The sequence below is a fragment of the Miscanthus floridulus genome, chromosome 8, assembly GCF_019320115.1.
Source record: "Miscanthus floridulus cultivar M001 chromosome 8, ASM1932011v1, whole genome shotgun sequence".
NCBI lineage: Eukaryota > Viridiplantae > Streptophyta > Magnoliopsida > Poales > Poaceae > Miscanthus > Miscanthus floridulus.
The window spans coordinates 39,175,157-39,201,850 of record NC_089587.1 but is presented as its reverse complement, the minus strand read 5'-3'; the positions used below and the strand labels follow the sequence as shown (position 1 = coordinate 39,201,850).

Genomic DNA, 26,694 nt, shown 5'->3' with positions numbered 1-26,694 from the left:
AGCACTCGACAAAGAGCGCGTCTCCCGTAGTGAAGGGTCTGCCTTTTGCTTAGTTGAAGGTGTAAAATATATCACAAGTATTCAATTCAGATTTGAAATGTGAAACTAGGTATTCATCGCCACATTAATTAAAAAGCGTTGAAATACGATGGGATATCAAATACTGCAAGCTTTAATAGAGAGAGTTAACCACATGTGCAAATTTCCCTCAATCTGCCTTTTAGACTTAAATTCTACACGAGTGTGCCTACTGGACATGCATACCTAACCGGCTGTGCTATTTGGGCTGCAACTGCAGTGGGGCACACATTAAAGCTGAAGCATACAACAAATGTACATGAAATATGTATATGTTCCCTGATCGACAGTCACCCCAACCATCACAACGAGGTGCTTTTCCGTACTCAATATATGGAGGAATATGATTAGCACGTGTCAATTTTAAAGTGCAATAAAGATATACTAAAAACAAATTATATATCAATATAACACAATGGCCTAGAGTATGCTATAGAGTATATTTAAAGACTTATTAAAAGCAAGAAATAGGCATCTTGTTTTACCTGTTTTCCCTATCTGATTGCCCCCGCCAATTTCCTCCCCCATTTATCTTTAGTGGCCTCATTTCAATCACGGAATACGCGAGCAGCCCTTTGCTGCTCACGCATTTAAATACATGGTTGTGTGATGGAGTCAACTTCAAGTTTCCGTGCCCCAGGGCCTGGCACAGGCCCACTGTATGAGCCCCACCTACGTAGCAACCCGCTTGCGTTTTCGTTCTCGTTTTGCGTAAACAGTTAACCAAAGGTTACTATGCGTCTTTGATCTAACTATTTAAGCCGGTTCGGTGAACTAAGAACTAGCGATACGGCAATAAACTGCTGGTAGCTACAGTACTCTGTGCTACAGTACCATAAATCGGTCCGGCCCAGTTTGGCCCAATGGGCTGGGTCTCACACAAGTGCTCATATATATGTCTGCAAGCAAGCAAAGCAACATGCTTTTCTTCGATAGAGAGCGAGTGTTCACATAAGCAAAGCATAAAAGGTATGAAAGGAAGACGTAAGACGCAAGAGGGGGGTTGTTACTGATGGCACGCTTGCTGTTGCCGGTCCGGCAACATAACCATCATTTTTTTTTGAGCAAAAGAACCATCAGCTGCATGTGCATCAGAACCAAGGCCCAGAAGGACCCCAAGGCAGAGAAGGCCCAACACGTTGCTATCTGGAGCTGAGTGGATCCGTGCATGAGCGCCTGCGGCCGCGTGAGCGAGGCGCTGCCTGTAACGTATCAAAGAGAGAATCCCGAGAGGGAGAGGACAACTATGTGTAAACTGAATGCCTTCTAGTGAAATCTGACCTCTGCCGTATTCGACTCTGCTTCCTTTCTTCCTCTCAATTCTTTCTCCAACTTATCCCCAATCCTATCCCGATTGCTATCAGAGGTGAATTGAGTTTCATTATGGGCGATCATACGTTCGTTTATGTTATCAAGCATTTGTCATTGTGGTTGAATTTGTTTTATGGAACCATGTATCAGCGGTGATGTAGATACATTGTGTATATATGTCCCGGTCTGATATAATCCAAACATTGTGTATATATGTCTCCTCACAATTTCCTTATCTAGTGAGGAGGATTCTTTTATTTGACAATTTGCTTCTAATGGCACCTATTCTACTGAATTGTTATACAATGTAATTAATTTTAGAGGAGTCCAGCCAGTCCTGGTTCCAGCTCTTTGGTCTATAAAAGTCCCTCCTAGGGTATATTTCTTTCTATGGCTGGTTTCTAAAAATAAGGTGTTAACTAGGGATAATCTGGGAAAGAGAAGAAAACTAGAAGATGTGACTTGCTTGTTTTGCTGTGAAACTGAAACTATTCAGCATCTTTTCTTTGATTGTGTGGTAGCAACTCAGCTTTGGAAGGTTCTGTCCTTTATTCTGAAAGTTAATGTAGGAGGCTCCTTAGATGAGATTGGAAAATTTTGGCTATCTGCTAGGAAACATGGTGTTACAAATATTATTACTGCAGCGGCTTTGTGGAGTATTTCGAAGGTAAGAAACAACCTTTGTTTTCAGAGTTATGACTGGAAGAGTATGGAGATATTCTACCAGATGATCAGTGGTATGGCACAAAATTGGATAATTTTGTGTCCAGTGGAAAAGCAGGATCGACTGAGGGAAGTAATTGTTGAGCTCAAGACGCAAGCGAGGATGATGTCGTGGCTTCCCGCTGGGTGACGGCGAAGAATCACTTGAAACATATGCAATATCTCGATCTATTTTTGGAACATCCACATAAAACACTTGCAACATACCTATAAAACATCTGAAACACTTGAAACATAAGATTACAACATGCGTTTTTCACCTTCTTTCATACGACGCAACAAACATGGCATCCAGTTTTATTTTTTAAGGAAGAAGCCGTGTGGACGGAGTGAAGCATTATTATCATCTTGACACTAGATGTCAACGGTCAACCTACTACTACTATATATATGCCGTGGGCATCCATAAAACCTTTAGCAAACAAAATACAGTAGTTGATACGAATGTTTAGGAGACATCTGCGACAAAATCTTGGATGACGGAGCGAACAGCGATTGGAATCCGAACCGAATGAGCCCCGCCATCATCCGACCATGCCAGGCTCCCAAATGTGTAAACGCCTTGCACCATCTGCCTCGCCGTGAGCGTCGCCTTGAAGGTGGCGTTCCTGCTGGCGTCCACGGCGAAGGTCATGACCGTCGGCTCCACGGACACGTCGACCCCGGCCGGAGCTTCGACGGCCACCCGGTAGGTCACCTCCGCCGGCCCGACGTTGGTGACCGTGCGCGACACCGTGACGGAGCCCACGAGGTCCGGCACGGCGATGGAGGGCAGGTTGAGCTGGTACAGCCGCCCCATGTAGGACGAACAGTCGTCCTTAGGATCCAGCGTGCAGCGGAAGAATCTGGTGTACTCGGCTGGGTCTACGTCGTACACCAGGCCGGGGTCGGCAGCTCTGTCGGGCTCGATGTGGCCGCCACCCATGTCGAACGGGTCTGCTGGTTTCCTGGGGAGTCCCTCGGCTAGGATCGGCATGCCGAAGCGATCAGTCGTCGACGCTGATGAACAGCATGCAAAGCAAAGAGTTAAATTGACAGTTACTTTCGTTATTTTGGAAGAAAGAACTTGGTACACGTATAATGTTGGAACTGGCGAGAACATGCCTGTGGTAACAATGGCAGACTTGATCATGGCCGGCGACCACTCGGGGTGAACCGACTTGAGCAGCGCGACCACGCCCGAGACGTGTGGGCAGGCCATGGATGTCCCGGACATGAACTCGTACGAGTCGCGCACTGCCGCCAAGATGCTCACACCGGGTGCGGCGATGTCAGGCTGTTGTTGGTTCCAAACCAAAGCATTATTCGGTCGTCAAAACAGCAGCTTATTACATAAATATTTTTCCAATTCTGATGACACATGGACATCCTTTCACCTTGAGTATGGCAGGAAACTCAACGCTCGGTCCTCTCGACGAGAACGAGGCGATCCTCGGTGACAGCACCCAGTCGCCGACCACGGTCGTTGCCGGCGAAATCCTCACCACCGGCGTCCTGCCATGGCACGTTCGACGTCGAGAGTCATACATTCGAGCTTTGCTTGCCATTGATAACTGATGACCGCCTGTGGCAGTGGGCAACTAGCTCGCTCGCTCTCACCTTGTGTTGATCATATAAAAGGCGATCCGGTTTGCGATCTCGAAGTCGACGAGCACGCAGGGCATGACTCCATTGCAGCTGTCTGCTTTGTCAAGCACGTTGGAAGAGTAGCCCGCAAAGATGAGCCCCCTGGCGCCGACCTTCTTCACGTTGCTGATAGCGTTGAAGAAGCCTTGCCTTGGAGGATTGATGTTCACGTCCTCCGGTGCGTAGCACAGCACCACCTTGCCGGTGGCGTTCACGGACGCAAGCGACGCATTGTCGCATCTGTGCATGCATGCGCCGCCCATTTATATAGTTTTTTCAGTTTCAGAATGCGAGCAGGATTATATATTCAGAAAAAAAGCAGTTGCAATAATTCCATCATACTCCATCATCAATCAATTACCTAAACCCATGAACAAGATTGAGGAACTCGCTTGTGTTCACTGTTGCATCCACGTAACGAGACTGCCCCTGCGCTTAATTAATTACAGAATTAATCAACGCGTTAATGCATGCGTTATTGCAGCTGTAAATCAAATGGAAGTTGCATATACTACTCCGATTATTAATTAAGGGAAAAGCTAGCTAAAGGGTCAACCGGTTGTTTTGTTTGCTCTCAAGTCTCAACACACGATTCGCTTGGCAGTTTTGTTTTACCATGGTTTGCTGGCATCGCATGGAGATGGCTGACATATGCTGTCGGTGTGGTTGTATGGAGACGTGATAACTTTGTACTATAGCGGGAGGGTATATGCTACAAGTTGACATAGACACAACAACAAGTTTTTTTTATAACTTTTAATACATAAATTATTCAAATAAGTTTCTTCATACAAGTTTTTATGAAAATGTTTTTATCTAAAAGTATGTGCTTGGACATAGCAACAAGTTTTTTTTCTTATAACTTTTAATACATAACTTATTCGAATAAGTTTCTCCATACAAGTTCTCGTGAAAATGTTTTTATCTAAAAGTATGTGCTCGGACATAGCAAAAAGTGTTTTTTTAATATATAACTTATACCACCTAACTTATTCGAATAAGTTCTTGATACAAGTTCCTATGAAAATGTTTTCCTTATAAAAGTATGTCTATAAATTGACATTGACATAACATTAGTTTTTTTTATATAACTTATAATACATAACTTAATTATTTGAATAAGTTTCTCTATACAAGTTCTCATAAAAATATTTTTATCCTAAAAGTATGTGCTAGAAGTTGACATAGACATAGAAACAAAATGTTTTTATATATAACTTATACCACCTAACTTATTCAAATAAGTTTTCTACATACAAGTTCTCATGAAAATATTTTCCTCCTAAAAGTATGTCTAGAAGTTGACACGTGGATATATCATTAGTTTTTTATATAACTTATAATACATAACTTATTTGAATGAGTTTCGCCATACAGTTCTCATGAAAAAAAAATATCCTAAAAGTATATGCTAGAAGTTGACATAGACATAGTAAAATGTGTTTTTATATATAACTTATACCATCTAACTTATTCGAATAAGTTTTCTCCGTACAAGTTCTCATAAAAATGTTTTCTTCCTAAACGTATGTCTAGAAGTTGACATGTGGACATAGCATTAGTTTTTTATATAACTTATAATACATAACTTATTCGAATAAGTTTCTCCATACAGTTCTCGTGAAAATATTTTTCTCCTAAAAATATGTGCTAGAAGTTGACATTAGACGCAACAACAAAATTCCATAGGCCGCCAGATTAAAATCTCATGGCATAAAAATTATGTTGATACACCTATATAGACTCGGTTTTGTTTTTCTATTGATTTTGGTTGTTTTCAAGTATGTGAACACGCGGTTGTTAACAAGGCATTGAAATACTCGAACAACAGCAAGACAGTCTATATAAAATTTAATCCTAGTCAAACGCTAGATGTAGGCGGAGGCGGATCTTCGATGCCAGGGCCGAGCGCGCGCAAGCATCGGAGAAGAAGAGGGCCAAGGGCAAGGGCGTGCAGACGACGGCGCTGGATGACGAAGGAGCCAGTGAGAGCGAGGACATCGACTACGAGGAGGAAGACGAAGACATCGAGGCGAACACTGCGGAGGCGACAGCGGGCGACAAGGCGGCGGACGCGAGCAGGTCCGGCGTCGCCGTGACGAAGAAGCGCATACGGAAGTAGCAGCACCAGGCGCGGGCTGCTAGGGCCACGGAGCAGTGCGAGGTTGAGGCCGCCGAGGTCGACAGAGACGTGGTTGCTCAGCTTGGTGATGCGCCTAGCATCAAGCCTCCCTGTATCTTGTTCGACGGGATCAGCAGTGCGCCAGTGCGGCAGCGGCTTCACGTCGAAGATGTTGTCGGGGAGCTCGCCGGTGAGGTTGTTCCACCACGAGAAGTTGTCGAACCCGATAGGGATGCCTTTGCCATGCTGGTTCATCGAGAGGTCAAGGACGGCAAGCGCCGGGGTGGTCGCGTAGAACGATGGGATCACGCCATGGAAGCTGTTGTTGTTCGCGTTGAGCGACATGTGGCTCGGCGTGTGGGCCCTGATCACCGACGGAACTGCCCCACCAGGTTGTTGCTCGACACGTCGAGCGCGTGCAGCGGCAGCGCACCCATGGGCGGCGGCAGGTCCGGCAACGAAGACATGGTGGTGCGCAGCGGCCGTAGGGTGTTTTTTCATAAAATTTTATCCTAGTCATCAGTTATATGAGTTTGGACCTACGGTGCACGACTTAACAAGTTTAGGAGAGCAGATTTTAGATTTGAGAGTTTGTAGACCTAATTAGCACAGAGTCACAAGTTTAAAGACCGCAAATATATTTAACTCATTATAGGATTAGTCAAAGCATGCATGCATTATATATTGCAGCTATAAACCAAATGGAAGTTGCATCCTAGCTATACTACTCTATTATGAATTGTTGATAACGAAAGTGGACGCGTATTACTTACCACCAGCTCTTCGTTGTTCCCGAGGACCACCTTTGTCGGGAACGACCGGTCCATCATGCTAGCGGCCACCGTGATGAGCCACGGCGCCGTGTTCCGCACCGTCTGCGGCGCGGGGCCGCGGTTCATGCCCGCGAACACCACCGGGACGCCCCTCGCCACGGCGTGCAGCGTGCCGGCGAACTCCTGGAAACCCCCCAGCGAGAGCGACAGCACGTCGACGCCGTCGTTGGTGGCGTCGTCTATGGCCGCCAGGAGCGCGGCACCGCTGCACCAGACCGTCGCGCCCCAGCACGCCTTGTAGACGGCCAGCCGGGCGCGGGGCGCGCCACCGCGCGCCACCCCGGCGGCGAGCCCGCTGCCGTAGTAGCTCACGTCCCGCACGGGGCTGCCGGCGATCGTCGAGGCCACGTGCGTCCCGTGACCGTTGTGGTCCCTGGGCGACATGAACTCCCCCTTGAGCAGCTCGGGGTCCACGCCGCCGGTGTACCACCGCGCGCCGACGATCTTCCTGTTGCAGCTCGTCGCGTTGAACGCCTCGCCGGTCTGGCACTCGCCTTTCCACCGTGCGGGCACGGGGCCGTATCCACTGTCGTCGAAGCTTCGTGATTCAGGCCAGATGCCTGCAAAGTTAGTCTTCACTTATGCTGCTCTTTCACAGAGGCGGTTTGGAATCAAGTTCACATTTGGGAGCACTTTGACGGTATATTGGACCAGCAACAGGATGCCTTCGTGGGAGAAGGCCGCTAGCAAAGACTAGCGCCTCCGGCTGATCGAAAGAGGTTCAATGGCCAGTAATATACACATTCTGGAACTTATGGAAAGAGAGGAATAGACGCATTTTCGACAACACTTTAGAAACAGTGCGACAAGTAGCTGCGAGGATCAAAGACGACATTGAACAGAGGAAGAGACACACTATGAGAAACAGGGCCTTTACCGAGTGCAACTTTCTTTGCCGAGTGCTAAAAATCGGGCACTCGGCATAGAGCTATTTTGCCGAGTGCCGCACTCGGCAACGATATACACTCGGCAAAGAAGGCTTCGGCAAAGTCAGACACTCGGCAAAGGCCTTTTTTACCGAGTGTCAGGCACTCGGCAAACTCTGGCGCTCTGCAAAAAACGGCGTCAGGTAACGGCCGCCGCCTGCCGTGCAGGTTTGCCGAGTGCCAGCGGGTAGGCACTCGGCAAAAAACTTCCTTGCCGAGTGCCAGATCCTGACACTCGGCAAAGGACTAGGGCTGCCGGTTTACCGAGTGCCAGATCGGGGCACTCGGCAAAGGTGTTTTTTTAATCTAAACCCTAAACCGCATTGCATCTTTTTTTTAAATAAAAAATACCACTTTGCCGAGTGCCGGGCGGAGAGGCACTCGGCAAACATTTTTTTAAAAAATTGGCACGCTCTTTGCCGAGTGTCCCCACGGACACTCGGCAAAGGGAACACTTTGCCGAGTGCCTGGCAGCTGGCACTCGGCAAAGAGCATGTTTGCCGAGTGTCAAAAGATGACACTCGGCGAACTAATTTTTTTTTTGTATTTTGATCTCCAAACTTTTTATGTAGTCCTCTTACAGTACTTGGTACTCCATATCGAAATTTGGTACATTTTCCGAACTGTTTGCTATATTTAGTTAATTTATTTTATTTAATTGATTTTTTTTCGAAAAATGCAAATTTGAACTGCACGTGCATCGAATAATGGAATTTAATGATTCAAAAAATGATATTCATGGTATTGAGTGTAGTGTGAGGCTGTATCCAGGAATAGACCCGAAATTTCGAACATATTGTTCACGAAACATGATCACGAACTTGCGGACGAATTATTTTTAAATTCTATAAAATGCAAATGAAGTCCAAAAATCATGAAACTTGTCAAGATGTCATGATATCATATGTGGAGGATGTGATAAAAATTTGAGAAGGTTTGGTGCACGTTATCACGTACGATGCTTAAAAATTTGAGATGTCATGATATCATATGTGGAGGATGATGATCGGTGCCGAGGTTCATGCTCAGATAGATGCTCTCGTGTCCAATGAAGAAGGTGGTTTTGTGGGATATGGTGAGCAACATATGTGGACTCATATCTCGGGCATGACGAGGCTCCCCTATTTCGATGACCGTCTTCTGCCACATAACATTGATGTAATGCATACTGAAAAGAATGTCGCCAATGCACTTTGGGCAACACTCATGGACATTAAAAAGTCTAAGGACAACCCTAAGGCTAGAGTGGACCTGACAACGTTGTGCGATAGACCAAATCAAAAGATGCAGCCTCCTAGTCGTGGCAAGACCTAGAGAAGGCCTAAGGCTGATTTCGTCTTGAAAAAGGACCAAAGGAGGGAAGTACTTGAATGGATCAAGACGCTAATGTTCCCTGATGGGTATGCAGCGAATCTAAAGAGGGGAGTGAACTTAGGCACTCTGCGAGTCAACGGGATGAAGAGTCATGACTATCACATATGGATTGAGCGGCTTCTTCCGGCGATGGTTCGAGGCTATGTCCCGGAGCATGTCTGGCAAGTGCTGGTAGAGTTGAGCTACTTATTCCGCCAGCTTTGTGCCAAGGAGCTCTCTCGGACCGTCATTGATGACTTGAAAAAAGCGGCACCCGTGTTGCTCTGTAAGTTGGAGAAGATCTTTCCACCCGGCTGCTTCTTGCCAATGCAGCATTTGATTGTACACCTCCCGTATGAGGCACGGATGGGAGGGCCCATGCAGAACCGTTGGTGCTATCCAATCGAGAGATGTCTGAAGACTCTTCGCAAAAATTGTAGAAATAAAGCCAAAATTGAGGCTTCCATTGTAGAGGCATATATTCTAGAGGAGGTGTCGAACTTCACAGAGAAATACTACACTAAGAACCTTTCTAGCGTTTATAATCCACCTTCTCGTTACAATACTGGCGAAAATGAATCGAACCTCTGCCTTTTCCAAGGGCAACTCAGAAGCGCAAGTGCATCGACCACTAAGCAATTGAAAAATGAAGAGTGACGCAGTATCATGCTATATGTGTTGACCAACCTTGTCGAGGTGCAGCCGTTCATTGGGTAAGTTCTGAACGAACTTGTTTCATTTCGCCGTATGTCCTTGTTTCTTCGTTCAACCCCCTTGTTTCTTGTTGGTACAGGGAATTTCTTCGTCAATCCTGGCATGGATCAAGGCAACCTACCCTGCAAGAAAATGATACCCTTCTTTCACAGGGTGTGGGACCAGAGAGCCCCGATTTCATTTGTTGATTCAAACAGAAAGCCCAAACTAATACGCCTATAAGTGACGAGCTGAGACAGGTTGCAAATGGCTGTGCCGTTAGGGTCAAGTCATTTATCGGTTATGACATGAATGGATATCGTTTTCACACAGCAAGCTACGAGCAGAGTCGGCCCAATCGAAAAACCACAAACAGCGGAGTTGTTATGCCCGACACTGATGGACTCGACTATTATGGAAGAATTGAAGAAATCTACGAAGTATCATTCTATGGTTCTAAACCTCTTACTCCTATCATATTCAAATGCCACTGGTTTTATCCTGGAGTAACGAGACGGACCCCTAAGCTTGAGCTAGTTGAGATTCGATAGGATTCCGTCTATCCAGGAAAAGATGTCTACATTGTGGCTCAACAGTCTGTCCAGGTTTATTATACGTCATACGCGTGCAAAGACGCTGAGCATCTTAAGGGTTGGACTATTGTGCACAAGGTATTGCCACACGGTAAACTACATGTCCCAAACGATGAAGATTACAACTTCAACCCAAACACATATGATGGAGAGTTCTATCAAGAAGAGGGGCTATAAGGAAGGTTTGACATAGACTTAACCAAAGAGATAGGAATGGAAGTAGACAATGAAAGGGATGATGACGAGGATGCTGGAGACGAGATGTGAAATCTGAAGGACATACAAATGCTTGAGCGATTACGTTTAGGCAATGACAATGAAGACAACATTCCTCCTTCAGATAGTGTTGATGAGTTTGACAATGTTGATAGTGATGATGAGACCTATGATCCAGCTAATCTCAATCATGAAGATTATTTCTAATACATGTAATACTATGTTTTTTGTAATTATATTTTGTTCATTTTTGCATATATTTCTAATACATGTATTACTATGTTTTTTGTAATTATGTTTTGTTCATTTTTGCACCTATTTCTAATTACGTCTTGTTTTTTTTATTAAAGGTGATTGAACAAAGATGGCGGGCGACCATCACAGGTCCGTGAACTCGATTTACCAAAGACCACGCCGGCTACAGGAGGAGGCGGAGGGGGTGGCGGAGGGATCGGACAGGAGGAGGAGGAGAAGGACCGCCAGCCACACGAGGGGGCCATCTCCTCCCACACCGCGTGAGGAGGAGCTGGAGGAGGAGGTGGCGCTCGGGGATGAGTCAGACGAGGAGCTGGTTCGGCAGACGGACGAGGAGGAGGAGGGGGAGGAGGGGGAGGCGGCAGGCACGGGTTCCGCTTCCTCCGACTCCTCTTCGAGTGTCTACTTGCGAGGTCCCGTGAGCCTCCCACAGGTTCTGCTTCCTCACCAATGCCCAGTGATTCGCCCCGAAGGGTAAAAGTAAGTAACTTTATATGTTATCACCACTACTTTATATGATATGATGAAAAAAACTAATATTTTTTCTTAATCACTTGTGTAGGATCTGGGTGGTTGTGTCGGGTGGTAGTGCACGGCTAGTCAACGGTATCCTGGGTCTTCTGTGCAGGCAACACTTCCTCGGCATTGTCACGTACGCATCAAAGACGGAGCCGGCCTACTCGTTTGACCACTACGCCGTCGCCCTCGATGCGGAGTACCCCAACAAGGCGGCACGGGTGAAGGCAGAGTTTTGGGTAAGTCTCCCTCGCACAACATTGCTCAATATGTCGCATCCATTGGACTTTTCTTGAAATAATGAATGGATACATCGCTTTTGTATGCAGACTTATTATAGATGCGAGAAGAGATTTGAGGCTAGGGCAGAGCAGGTGACTACCAAAGCCTGTAAAAAACTCATCACCGACATGCATCACGAGGTGCACATCCAGGCCATCGTAACCTACTACGGGTCAAAGCTTGGAGAGAGGAAAACCAAGAAAGACGCAAGAGAGATGCAGCTAACCCGAGAGCAGTACCTTGAGGTAAATGAAGAACATCAATATTGATTTGTTTTGAGATTAAGTTGGTTTAATTTGATCTTCTTATATGTCCAATACTTGATGACGTGTAGATGATTCCCTGGTGGTGCCAAGTGTATCCCGAGTGCTGGGCGATGATGGTGGAGAGGTGGTTCAAGGAGGAGTACCTCAAGATGCACAGGGATGCCCGGGACCGTCGTTTGCAGATACAAGGTCCAGCACACCATCAAGGAAGCCGCAGCCTCGCCGGATACAAACAAGCATGGGTACGTGAATTCATTTATCTATTGTGACGCTCAGTTCTGTCTGATTTATAATCATCGTGCTGTCTTTCTCGCAGTCGGCGTCACATAGTGGCCAGGCTTGCTCGGACTTCCAGGCATGGTGTATGGCCCACAAGAGTAAGGCGACGTCCAACGTCTCCTTCAATCTGGAGGACCCGCCCGAGGCATACATGAACCCGAGCGTCCACTCCCGCATCAGTGAGTACACTGAGGTGGCGAGGTCGCTCCATGGGTCAGACCACGATCCGAACACCTAGGACTTCGATGGAGAGGCTGTCATGAGGGCAGAGTAAGGCAAGAAGCATGGACGGTTCTGGCTTGGCGACGGCGTCATCGACACAACCTCTACTCCCTCTCTCCTAGATCCGAGCACGGAGCACGAGCGAGAGCCCGGCCATTCGCACACGGCCGACCGCTGCACAGCACCGGGTCAACGCACTCAAGGTTATTCCTGTTTTATTCGTCATACATTGATCTTTACACACCTTAATTAGCTTTGCATTACTGAAACATTGGAGTGAAATATTGCAGGCCCGGCTGGAACAAGAAATGAGGCAACGTCAGGAGCTGGCGGCCCAGCTGAACGCCGAGCGGACCGAGCGGCAGGCCCAGGCGCAGAGGCTGACGGACATTACGGAGTTCCTACAAGGGCTTGTATAACGTGTGGGCTTCTCTCTGCTAGCTGGGCTGTTGGTTCCACCTCCGCCTCCACGTCTTGCAGCTGCAGCTACTCCTATGAGTATGAAAGTTTTTTTACTTTCGCTTGTGCTTTGCTTGTATGGCCCCTACCTTCCTAGATTAGCTATCCAAATAATCTTGTCTCACATGCAATCTTTACTCCTTTGTGCAGTCTTCATCTGACGGTGGTTCGAATAATCCACCTCATGCACCTCCGAATGATGGAGCTGGGCCTTCACCACAGTCGCAGTGGACGAGATGAGTGCACGTTGCATTTTTTTCATTTGTTGTTCACTTGGTGATGAACTTGTGATATACTTATGATGCACTTGTGGACTTTGATGGACTTGTGGATTTATTTGGATAGACTTGAGCACTTATTATTATATATGTGATATATATTGTGATGGATGTGATGTGTGCGGATGGATGTGTGGATGGATGAGATATATATGTGATGGATGAGATATATATGTGATGGATGAAATATATATGTGATATATGTTTGTATGAATTTATTTGTCATGATGGAATGTAAAAAAAAAAATCAAAAAATGCCATTTTGGGTCACTTTGCCGAGTGTTGCACTCGGCAAACGACCCCGTTGCCGAGTGCCATGGTCACAGCACTCGGCAAAGCTGGAAAAATGGGCGCTCGGAAAACCGTTTTTCCAGCTTTGCCGAGTGCCGGACAGAGGGCACTCGGCAAAGATTTTTTTTTAAAAAAAATTCAAACTTTGCCGAGTGTCAGCCAGAGGACACTCGGCAAAGATTTTTTTTTAAAAAAAAAATTCAAACTTTGCCGAATGCCAGCCAGAGGGCACTCGGCAAAGATTTTTTTTTAAAAAAAAATTCAAACTTTGCCGAGTGCCAGCCAGAGGGCACTCGGCAAAGAATTTTTTTTTAAAAAAAATCTTTGCCGAGTGCCTGCATGGTTGGCACTCGGCAAAGAGACCGTCAACGGGGCCGGCGCCGTGACGGTCGCTTTTCTTTGCCGAGTGCCCGATAAAAGACACTCGGCAAAGAGAGCTTTGCCGATCATTTTTTTGCCGTGTGTTCTTTGCCGAGTGCCGCACTCGGCAAAGGCTTTGCCGAGTGCAATTTGGCCTTTGCCGAGTGCCTCAGGCACTCGACAAAGAACCTGAATCCAGTAGTGAGAGCGCTTGGCTAGGAGGGGTTTCCTTTTCTGAGTGGGCTTCCACCCTTCTATTGTGCCCACGGGGCGTGTATTATTCTCTCTATCTGCTCGTACATAAATTTTTTTCTCCCTTATCTTAATTGAAAGGCAGAGCTCCTGCTAATGTTTTCAAAAAAAAGTTAGTTTATCATTATTGGCCTAGCTAGGTAGTGTTTTTTTGGTGGCTCCTTATTAGCTTCAAGAAATGAAATGTGATATATTGCAAATTAATCAAACCTGAATCGACCACGCCAACGATGATATCTTGGCCGAATTTGGCTTTCTGCTGGAGGCGAGCTGATTGTTGGTCGCTGATATTACCAAGAACGACGTCCCAGCTCCGGGTCGTCTGCATCTCGTACAAAGCGTCAGGCTTCACGAAGACGACTCCATCCAAGCCTAGATTACAATAAGATTCTTAATTAGTATGCACGCATATCTATATGTGCATATGTTTGCCTGACAACTTGTACATGTCAGTTACAGGTTTTGTAGTGATGGTGACTACTTGAGAGTTCTTCGGCTTGGGCTTCGGTGAGCATCGCCGCGAATCCAGAGAAGCCGTGCTTGTAGCTGTAAACTATGGACTTCAAGGCCGCCTCCTTACTGTTCCATTCCATTGTGAGTAAGTTATAACTGTTCATAACCAAATTGGTAAATTACAACTCCAATGATCACCACAAGCTAAAGCTAGTACCTTCCAAGAACAGATGCAAGCACGTCGTGGTGTGATGTGGTGACCATGGAGGGATCATCGTGTTCCTTCTCACCCATGTATACAATATAGACCTGAAATTACCATGGTTATTATTAGACATGAAAACAAATAGTATATCTTAATAAGCTCTTCTTGAATCATCAGAGAAAAAAAATGGAAATACATATACATGCTGAATTGCTGATGCTGCAGCTTGAAATAGGAAGCGTATGTTGTTACCTTGCTGGAGGCAAGAGCTGGAAGCGGCAGCCATGGCACTAGCAGCAGTAACAGAGTTGATGCCAAAACTGATCCTCGGTTCATCTTTGATATTGAAAGGGGATGCTTGACTATTATGTAGTGATTATACCGTGTAGCTATTTATACATAAGCAGGTGCATGCCGCTAACAATGCAAACATTGTTTTTTAGAGTTCAAGGAAAGGACACCCTGGCCTTTCAATTAGGGCGTCCCCAACAATGCTCAAGTCGTAGCTACTTGTCTACATGGATGGAGAGAGAATGCGAAAACTTCAGTCACCAGCGACCAACTCCTAGCCTAGCTCGCACATTCCCCCATGCGCTCACCATCTCTGACTACATTGCCAACTCCGTCTGGCTGGATATTTTTTTATTTTTTTTTATTTCTAATCGGCTGGCGATTTGCAACTGCTCGTTGAGGACGCCCTTCATATGAAAAGACCAAACATCTGTTGCAGCACAAAACTATCCAAAAGTGGTCTCAGCTCCAGTTGGCGGCGGGACATAACCAACAGAGACACAACAAACGTGAACAAAAGGTCTAACGCATGAACCAACATCAGCAAAAACGGTCGAGGCGTCGAGCTAACCGAGCCTATTACATGTCTTTAAGGTCTTCATTCCGCGCCCCCACCAAGACATTACGGGGCCCACTTCACAACAGCTTTAGCAGCGTGGACTTCTCCACCCGGGCCGCCAGCATCCACGCCTCTGAAAAGCTTTACCGTCCCTGGGGATATCTGGGAGCCATAACACCATCTTCGCCACAGACTTAATTTCCCTCAAAAAGCCATTCAACAGCTCCCTCTTGTCCACACGACACAGAGCTGTCCAGTTCCGTATGAGTCCATGAATTATGTAGAGAAGAGCATCCATACTTTGCCAGCCAGTTCTCTAAAAATAAAGCTCATTCCTAAGTTTCCAAATCGACCAGAGAACAACAGAGGTAACAATGTTTAAAAGGCCATTTCTTTTACTACTTAGCCAAAACTTTCCTATATTAACCATGTTTTCACCTACTGAAACTTCTATAATCTCAGAAATTAGAACCCAGCACCGTTTAGCAACAACACAATCAAAAAACAAATGCTGACTAGTTTCTTTTTTAGCACAGAAAAGACAGGTCTCATCTTCTACTTTTCTTCTCTTAGCTAGGTTATCTCAGGTAAGAACTCTATTATTAATCAGCAACCACAGGAACATATGGACCCTAGGAGGTATCTAATGCTCCAAATATATAGCAGAAACATGAACCGGTTTGATGTCTCTGAAATTAATAATTTTATAAAGAGACTGTGAAGAATAAGTGCATTTGGCAGTAAACTGCCAAATCATCTCATCCTCTTCATCAGAAAAACTAACAATGCAAACATATGTAATGACGTGCACGATCATCCTTCTCTTGTGTACCCTTATGGGTTGGACAGTCAAAGACCTTGTCTAGCGGGGAGATCCGTGAGCTTAGTTCCCCGGTTTTCTTGATTTTACCCTATTGTAAGGTAGTCGCTCTTGTAATCGTATAGCCCATATACTAGCAAAGCAAAAAGTCACAGGTGACACCAGGCTGGGAGAGTGGCAATTTGCTCTGGCCTGCATTGTAAACCTGTTGGCTGAAGAGTGTAATTCTCATACTCCCTGATGAATGAATGAAGCTCTGATTTGTTACTTGTTTGATTTGTTTACACGTGATTACGTGATGAAGACCAGAACAGGTCTTTATTATGAAAATTAAATGCGCCCTGAGCTTCCACCTGCAATATATGCTACGACGACTTCAACAATTTTAGTTTCAAATATGATAAGTAAACTGGGGTTTCAGGTATTGTGACCAGATCAACTTCCATAGACGTGTCTATGAAGGAAACTAGCATATGCACCTAGCTAGAGAACTTCAACATGCTTGAGGTATAGTGACCCGATCAACTTCCATAGTCGATAACTCACTATCATGAAGGAGTCGCATTGTTACTAAGAAGCATTGTGCTCCTATGGAACTTAGCTTCGGCACAACTCAGACTTGAAAGAGATCGGCGTATCAAAACTAGCACTTATATAACTGAAAAATAATTCATGGTGAGGAGGTTTATTTAATATTTTACAAAGGGTTTGAAATATTTTGACGGAGCCACGCCTAAACAGCCTTGTCTCTAATGCCCAAAATGCATTCATCGAGAGAAGAGATGCATCCATGATAACTTCAGCTATGCCAAATAGAATGATACAAATATCACACAAGAAAAAACAATCGTCCCTTTTCATCAAGCTTGACATTTCCAAGGCATTCGACTCCATTAGCTAGCCTTTCGTCCTATATGTCCTCGATCTCTGCACTAGGTTTTAGCAGGAAATGGCACGATTGGATCTCCTCCATAATGAACACAACATCATCTAAGGTTTTTACTAATTGACAACTAGGGAAAAACATTAAGTATGCTCGGAGTCTACACCTGGGAGACCCGCTCCCTCCAATGCTCCCATCCAAGCCATCGTCCACGTTAAACTTGTGGCTGAACAAGGTCTGTTGCAACATGTCCTTCCAAAATCGGCTGATCTAATAAGATGCTTGCTATATGCAGGTGATGCCGCCAGCTTTGCTAATCCCTTCGCATCAAAATTGGGCACTTTAAACAAAAATCTATATAAACTTTTGGAGAATGCTCCGGACTTAGAGTTAATTAATCCAAAATTGAGATCATATCTTCCCTATAAATTGGACACGATGGCTCTATCATCTTTGGTAACAAATTTTCTAGGAAAAAGCAGCAAGTTCCCCGAAGAATACCTTTGGTTCATTTTAAACTTAGGACGCTTTGCATAGGCATTGAGATTAAGATGACTTTGGCTATGTTGGAAGCAAAAAAGGCAGAACATGCAATAAATTGGACATTCCTTTGTGATAGGAGTTATCTGAATAAATTCGACAGTGGTCACGATCGGCAATGGGCAAACAACTTCCTTTTGGACGTCAAGCGGGTTCAGTGGAAAAACAACAAAAGACATTGCACTGTCACTATGCAACAAGTCGAAAGAAAGAAAATCAAGTTGACAAGGCCTTAAAAGACAAGTGGGTTATGTATGACAAGTGGGACCCATATGCTAGCAAAAAGGCCTTAAAATCAAGTATAGAGTTCTTGAAATCACCAGATGATTCACTGCTACCTCTTCTTCACGCCGCAGATCCTACACAGTGGCCCTGCTACATAGTCACTTATGAAGGATGTTGTATGACATATTTTTTAATAGTATCATGTCTGTTTTATTTATAATTTTTATTTAAAATGAAAAGTTTTATGTTTTACTTTTAAGCAAAACATTTAATTGTGAAAATATTGACAAAACATTTAATTGTGAAAATATTATCTTCCATGGTTCTTATTTAGAGTCGGCTATATATGATATTATTCGTGAATCATGGAAGACATGTATAAGTTATCTCCTGTTGTTATTTTTGTAACACCACTAAAAAAACCTTGTCCATGCCGGTTGTCAAATCTGGCGCTCCAAAGGTGGCATGGATAAGTTAGCGTATTGGTGCCAATGAAGAAGCTAGCACAGATGATGGAGTATTATTTATGCCAGTTATAGTTGAGTGCGGCCGTGCCGGTATGAATAGTTACATTTTCCGTGCAAGCCTTTGTGATGAACACAGATTTTGCGTGCTAGTATATGGATATCACAGTACCCCTATTGGTGCTATTTATGGGTTGGCTCCATTACTGTACCCAGGTCCAAAAGAAATAAACACAGATTCGCACTGAAATTATCAATGATTGTTCAGAAAAAATATTTTATTGATAGCTCATCAAGGGCCATAAGTTGACTGCTTTCTTACTATTTGTCATTCATCTTTTTTTAGATAAATGTGCTAACATATTTCATTGATAAAATCTTGTGAAAGCAGAAGTGTTTGGAGCAGAACATGAGCATGCACCAGGGCCTAAGCGTGCGGCTTCCCTTGAGAAGAATTTAGACCTGGATACTATTAGAGTCTCCACCAATAATTTTTCCAAACAAAATATTATTGCTTCTAACCGATCTAGAACTACCTACAAGGTATCTAATTTCCCTTTTGATTATGAGTTTACTTCATTCATAGGATGAATATTTGACCTGCACCTTTGACGCTGTGCAGGGAATACTGCCAAATTTTTCGGATTTGGCGGTGAAAAGATTAAACATGGAAATAGGACTTGTGGAGCTGAATAATGAGGTGAAAATGCTGGCAAGGCTTGACCATCCAAACATCATAAGGATGCTGGGATCGTGCATAGGAAATAATGGGAACATGATATGCTATGAATACATGCCTGTTGGTAGTCTTGATGCAGTTCTTTTCGGTATGCATTCCTTATATCATTATATGTGATTACAGATATTTGTATAAGAGAGATGCTGATCTTATTACCGGTCCTGAATCTGAGTCGTGCAGCTGAAGATGAGAAAAGTGGAGTCCCTGACTGGTCTTCACGTTTCCACATCGTGCAAGGGATTTGTGGAGGATTATTGTTATCACTGCTGGAAACTGTACTTTGCCCGAGCCTGAGACTTTGCCGAGTGCTTTTTATCGGAGCACTCGGTAAAGCAATATTTTGCCGAGTGCCGCACTCGGCAAAATAAAGCACTCGGCAAAGCCTGGCTCTCGGCAAAGCTGGGCTTTGCACTCGACAAAAGTCCCACTCGGCAAAAGGTGGCCGGCCCGTGATGGCGGCCACCTGCCGTCAGATTTTGCCGAGTGCATAACGGATGGCACTCGGCAATTTTTTTTTATTTTTAAAAACTTATTTTGCCGAGTGCCAGCCCCAGGCACTCGGCAATTTTTTTTTATTTTTTAAAAACATATTTTGCCGAGTGCCATCCCATGACATTCGATAATTTTTTTTTTATTTTTTAAAACTTATTTTGCCAAGAGCCAGACCAAGGCACTCGACAATTTTTTTTTATTTTTTAAAAACATATTTTGCTGAGTGTAAGCCTTAGGCACTCGGCAATTTTTTTTAATTTTTTAAAACTTATTTTGCCGAGTGCCAGAGCCAGGCACTCGGCAAATATTTTTTTATTTTTGAAAATCAACTTTGCCGAGTGCCCCCTGGGCCGGCACTCGGCAAAATATTTTTTTTTTATTTTGGGCTCAAATTTTTTTCTGTGGCCCTGTGACAGTATTTCATACTCTATTTTAAAATTTAGGGCAATTTTGACTTTTTTTGATATATTTCATTAGTTTATTTCATTTCGTCGAATTTTTCGGGATATTTCAAATTTGAACTGCAGGTACATGGAATAATGGACTTTGGTCATTCAAAAATTGATACTCATGATATTTAGGGTATGTTTAGGCCGTATCCAGGAACTCACATGAAATCTCGAGCATCTCGTTGACGTAACATGTTGAGGTACTTGTCGGAAATGTGATTTTAAATTATATAAAATGCAAACGAAGTCCGAAAATCACGAAACTTGTCGAGGCGTCGTGTTATCGCATGTGGAGGCTGTGGTAAAAAATTGAGAAGGTTTCGAGCAAGTTGTGACGTCGGATGCCAAAAACCCAGACATCTCCACATGTGATCAAGTTAACTTAATTCCCTTATTGGCAGGCTGTTAGCAACATTTTTGTTAAATATATCACTAGGTGGCATGATGTCAACTTTGTAAAGACATGAGGCCACTCGCGATGCTAGAAGGCTCTAATCAAACTGCTCTAAAGATTAGTGATTGTTTTGTCAAACTTTTGGTGTATTGTTTTACTAATATTTATGCCGCAAGAACACTGAGAAGTTAGAAGCACTTGATTTGATTGCTAAGATTGCAATGACCATTAGACGTACATCCTAAGTTTCAAACTAATAAATAAAATCTCTTTTTCATTAAATGAATTCCTATACTGATTATGAAGCACAACACTGGGATTCTCGTATTATCACAGTAACCACATGGTATAGCTGGTTACTGACTAAGGACAGCTTGTTGTCTCTAAGTATTATCACAGTATTGTTTTGTCAAATGCTTGTTGTTCATTCTTTGTACATTGCAGGTGACAGAACAAAGATGGTGGGCAACCGTTCACTGAGGCAGGTGCTCTTGGTGTACCAGAGGCTACGCCCTCCTGATGGAGGCGAGGGGACGTCTTCGCCCCCAGCGGCGAGAGCAGGCCCGGGTCGCCCCAGCACGGGGAGGGGGAGGGGGAGGGGCCGGGGTCGCCCCAGGAGGGACCCGCCTCCTCCCCCGGCTCTCGACCAGCCGGAGGACCCGTCTCCTACCCCGGAGGACCACATGGCGGCCACGGGCACGACCACAGACACTCCGTCGGCGGACGAGGGGACTCAGCAGACGGAGGAACTTTGTGATGTTGAACTTGTAATAATAAACTTGTGATGTTGAATTTTGGTGCATTTGTGATGGATTTATTAAATATGCGTGTGCTTGTGATATATAATACATGTTGGTGATATAGATGTGATGATTGATGTATATATATATATATATATTGTCTGTTACAATGGAATGTAAAAAAAAATTGCAATTCTCGGGGTCTTTGCCGAGTGCCATGGGCGAGGCACTCGGCAAAGATTTTTCAAAAAAAAAATCTTTGCCGAGTGCCTCGCCGCGGCATTCGGCAAAGTATTTTTTTTTAAAAATCCAGAAATTCTTTGTCGAGTGCCTAAACAGGGACACTCGGCAAAGAAATTATTTAAAAAAAATAAAAAAAAAACTTTGCCGAGTGCCTGGGCAGGGGCACTCGACAAAGTAATTTAAAAAAAAAAAACTTTGCCGAGTGCCTGAGCAGGGGCACTCGGCAAAGTACTTTTTTAAAAAAATAAAAAAAAACTTTGCCGAGTGCCTGGGATGGGGCACTCGGCAAAGTAATTTTTTAAAAAAATAAAAAAATATTTTTGCCGAGTGCTGGGTCGGGCGCTCGGCAAAATAACCGTTAACGGCCGGCGCGCAACGGCCGAAAATATTTTGCCGAGTGCCGCCCCAAGCACTCGGCAAAATTGTTTTTTATTTTGCCGAGTGTCCCGATAAAAAGCACTCGGCAAAGACCCTTTGCCAAGAAAAATTTTGCCGAGCGAAATTTGTCGGGTGCTACACTCGGCAAAGCCTTTGCCAAGTGCAAAGGGCTCTTTGCCGAGTGTAAAAACACTCGGCAAAGCCGCGGCCTCCAGTAGTGTATATGTGCATGAACATTGCAGAATCGTTCATCGTAATATAGACCCTAGTAATATTCTACTTAGCGAGGGCTTCATCCCGAAAATTTCAGGTTTTAGGCACGCAACTGTTCTCGATCTAGGCCTATCTGAAGGGAAGGCTGAGAACTTTAGGGTAACATCGTGAGTTCGTTTTGTAGCTACTAAACTTTTGTGTTTGTCAACTCTTTGTTTTTCTAGTGACTTGTGATGAACAGAATCGACCACTAACAGTTTGCTTACAAATTAATGAATGCCACTCAGTGGATACCACGACCCTGAGTTGTTTTATGGCGAGTACTCTGTGAAGTCCGATGTGTACAGCTTTGGTGTACACTACCAGAAATACTCTTATAAATGACGGTTTACTTTTTTTGTCATAGACAAGCGAAAATACGTCATGATTAGCTTACCATGACAATTGAAAAAAAAACGTTATGTATCTCGCGTCATATATTTGTTGAACCAATATAAGTCGTCATCGATTGGCATTTGTGTTCGTCATGAATCCCTAGAAGCCCATTCAGCCTAGACTAGGCCCGATAGAGTGTGACAAAATAGACTGTCATATCCATCTGCCACGTATGATGTTTCTCGTCACAAATTTGAGGTTCCATGTAATCGTCACGTACATCAAATTTGACCATCACAGATCATATAATGAAAATCATATAAAGCCCAACAATTTGATTATTTTCCATTACATTAACACAAGATGTTCTGATCATCATAAAACTTGAAACACAAAAATAGGTCCTTGTCGACCTTCACATCTATTACAATAGCATTCTAGATAGCTAGTGCATAGGCTTGATTTTTTTTGCTATATAGTGGCACTTCTTCAAAAAAAATCCATTGCATTATGGTCCCGGCCTCCGTGATTGTCTCCTGAAAATGACAAATGAGCAATATTAACTCATATGTAGGCAAATTAAACCGTATACATTGAACAATGCATCAAGTAATGTACAATAAGCAGAAGGAACAACCCTATAGTCAACCGTACGAGTTAGAAGGCAAAAGCAAAATTTTGGTCCTACATCATCCAAAAATGACACATTCTGGTTATCAACTACAACATCAGAGAACATTACACAAATCTTCTTGCAAGTGCTTCTTTTGGATCCTACAAGCACAAGGTGTCAACAAATTGAGAATGCAAGATATGGCTAAGTGCATTAATTTGATCCCACAAAAAAATAAATCAGTAGTAGGTTTAAGGCTTGCAGCAACACATTCAATAAGTCAGAAACTGAGGAGCAGCAACATTCAGTAAACTAACAGGTTGGTGCATGGAAAGGGACCATACCTTCAAGGTTGATCTCCAGGTTTGTGCTGCCAGCTTCAAGTTGGTAACGATGACAGCCCTCATGAAATGCCTCAATGCTGCCAAAGAGAACACAATCACACAATCTCAGAAAATGTTGCACTACAAATATTTTCCTTGAGATCTAACTCAAGTATCTAAATATTACCCAAGTATGAATGACTACAGCTTCATTGTATCTAAGAATGTTACCCCGTATGAAGAAATGTTTTTCTCCAGACAAATGCTAATGGCAGGGTACATAGGAGTTGTGTTAAATAGGAGCAGTGTTAAATAGAAGCAATGTTAAGACAAGGTAAATAGCAGTGCACTAGTACAAAATAAATGCATAGGAAGATTAATGTGAAAAAGAGACATCGCACCAAATCTCATTTACTAGAGCAAAAATGACTATGCAAAGCAGCAGCCGTATCCCTCAAGGTGAGAAAGCTATCAGTTCATCGCTCTAAGTGTTGAGGTAGCCCAAATCTATCAGCTATCGGTTTATCACAAATAGCCACGGGCATAAATCTGTCGGCTTATGTTCATCACAGGATTTGTAAAACATAGTTGATCTAAAGGGATTAATACAGGAAAGTGAAGATCACCATTTGACAGACACTCTGTTTGCACGCCATTTGCTGCAGCATTATCTCCATCTCCATCTGCTTCTTGTTCTTGAATACGAACAACACAGAAAAAGAATAATCAAATTATAGACAGAAGAAAGGCATGGCAAATTTGAGAAAGATGATGACATATTAGAGAAGCAGATCAGGTAAGATAATATTGGTATGAATATTAAAACGGTATACAACCATGAACCTGTTGAATCCGGGATAGGTTGTCCCTTAGCTAGTTAGCTATGCGCGGGAGAGGGCGCTGCCACCGGAGGCGCTCCGTCGCTGGAGGTGGCCGTCAACGGAGGGGGCTCTACCACTCTGTCGCCGGAGGAGACGCTGCCACGGGAGGCGCTCCGTCGCTGGAGGGGGCCGCCGCAGGAGAGTGCCGTCACCGGAGGGGGCTCTGCCACTGGAGGCGCTCCATCGCCGGAGGGGGCCGCTGTAGGAGGGGGCCGTCACCGGAGGGTGCTCTACCACTGGAGGCGCTCCATCGCCGAAGGGGGCCGTCGCCGGAGGGGCGCTGACACCAAAGCTGCTCCATCGCCGGAGGGAGCCCGGTCTGCTTTAGAGAGAGACGAGAGAAAGACGGCTGGTGGTGGGAGATGCTCGATCCACAACCCTAAGTCTGTTGTTATATACTCGATACTTGTAAATGGACTGGCTGTTGGAGTCTAACTAAACCCATCTCTGATCCATGATGTTTTTAGAATACGTCACTTGTAAACCGTCATGTATCATGGAATTTCCTGTAGTGGTAGTACTTTTGGAAATAGCAACAGGCGGCAAAGCTACATCATTTTGGCCCCGTTCGCTGGTCTGAAACTTGGCTGAAACTGGCTGAAAAACACTGTTCCGGCTGAATTATTGTGAGAGAAAAACACTGTTCCGGCTGAAAAAAGAAGCCAAACAAGCCATTTTTAAGACAAGTGAACGGGGCCTTTGTAGAGAAGATACTGATGACTTCCCAAGATATGTAAGTTAAACGTCATTCCTCATACATCCAACTGTAATTGCAATAGAACTAAAAGAAGCTGCATGTAGCATAATCAGCAAAAGTGACATTGTCTAGGTTATGAATTTTGAAATAGTAATGTTTTTTGAAATGAATGAAATAGTAATGCTAAGTTTCATTTCTACATAATGGTGGTTATTTTCTCACTGTGAACCTTGGATATTTGTTATGTTTGGCAAAGGTTCGACAACATTGGACCCAGGGAACGGCTGATCCGTTGAAAGATCCAAGAATTGGTGACGCTCCTAAAGGAGAGTTTGAAAGATGCATTCATATAGGTGTCCGTTGTGTTCAGGAAGATCCGGCCATGAGGCCTACCATGTCATTCATCAGGAACACATTATCAGCAATCCGGCCTTAGTTGCGAACTTGCAATCGAAACACTATATATATACTACTATGATACTACTATATATATATATATACTTATCTAGTATTGTCGTACCGTAGAAATCAAGCTACTTGAACTGGGATGCTGTTGTAATAGGTTATAGTTGCACTGACATCTTAACTCTTGTGTTTTAATCATTCTTGCTCTTTAACTGTGTTATTAAGTTATGCTTTGGATATGACACTATATAATACCAGCTTTCTAGTGAAATTATTTTCCAGCTAAACGCTGTATGCACGGTGTGGAATGTATAGCATATCTGGAAGTCAAATCCACACGTTTTAAAGAATGTACAGTTTTTCATTATCCATCGTTGGATTTGGATCCTATCTCTATTTCTCTTTACACGTTACTGGTTGAATGATCGATATTTAGAATAGTCATTGGAAAAGCAGGAATCAATTTAAGTATATGACATATGGGCCTACTGTAGACTTCCGACCTTTCCTTTCCATAATGGTATTTTTCACCGACATTACGATGGGTCGACCGAGAACATGTTAATGCATGGGAAAGTAGGGCTATAGATGCATCATGGCCAATTGTGTGGCATGACACAAGGAGAAAATTAGATATTTGGGACTCCAAATATTACGCTTCGCTGTTTTGCTACTTCGTAAAAATAGGCCTCCAAACATGTGACACTTGATTTTCTTGTTATTTTGTGTATTTTCTCTCTTTTTCTAGTATTTCTTCATGTATTTGACAAATGGAAGGACGTTTTTACCCTCTGGTCTTTTGCACCTTACGTGCCTACCGCTGAAAGAAACACCGTGGCCGCCGTGGCCTTCTGGTGTGGTGGGCAGGCACCGTGGCCTTGTCCTGTGCGTAGGCAGGCAGGGTCAGGGACCGTGGCGGGCGGTGCTAGCGTCCGATTGGGCGGACGGTAACCTCCGTCCGGTACCTTCCCGCCTAATTAATTCCCAACCCCGCAAGGAGCGCACACAAACAATGAGCTGTTCGGCGGGTGCTGATACCATCGTAGATTATTAGTGCTGACTGATTTGGTGTGAGAGAAAAATACTATTTTAACTTGAAATTTACGATTATTTATGATCAAATGAATAGGCTGAATATCCCAGAAACAGTTAGCGCGGGCAGTTAATTTGCGCAGGCTGGCCCCATCGCATGGGCCCATCTCACCCACGTCACTCTCATCTCACGCAGCAGTGACTTTCGACTAAAAAAATTATAACTCCTAAACCAAACATCCAAATTAAATTTGAACACGAGCCGGTATTAGCTGGCATGGATCGACCGGTACGTAATGGAATCGCTTCTGCTTCTATACCAATTTACGCACCAGTACTGTGCTAA

General features: G+C 44.2%; 1 protein-coding gene and 1 long non-coding RNA gene across 4 annotated transcripts; both read right to left on the bottom strand.

The window, feature by feature from the left end:
- Nucleotides 1-2,560: 2,560 nt before the first annotated feature.
- LOC136468904 (subtilisin-like protease SBT3.9) lies at nt 2,561-14,928 on the bottom strand. The gene is made up of 10 exons (XM_066467306.1): nt 14,845-14,928; nt 14,605-14,696; nt 14,416-14,513; nt 14,145-14,306; nt 6,634-7,253; nt 4,100-4,167; nt 3,712-3,978; nt 3,489-3,606; nt 3,217-3,388; nt 2,561-3,111 (listed from the first exon to the last, which is right to left on the bottom strand). The coding sequence occupies exons 1-10, from the start codon at nt 14,926-14,928 to the stop codon at nt 2,561-2,563; spliced, it is 2,232 nt and encodes a 743-aa protein (XP_066323403.1).
- A 7,789-nt stretch (nt 14,929-22,717) lies between these two features.
- On the bottom strand, nt 22,718-24,574 carry LOC136471700 (uncharacterized). Of its 3 annotated transcripts, none has more exons than XR_010762091.1 (4): nt 24,170-24,574; nt 23,960-24,028; nt 23,355-23,431; nt 22,718-22,933 (listed from the first exon to the last, which is right to left on the bottom strand). It is a non-coding gene; the product is annotated as an uncharacterized lncRNA (long non-coding RNA). The 3 variants fall into 3 exon arrangements; XR_010762090.1 differs by having other exon boundaries at nt 24,177-24,574; XR_010762089.1 differs by having other exon boundaries at nt 23,960-24,574.
- Between the last annotated feature and the right edge of the window lie 2,120 nt (nt 24,575-26,694).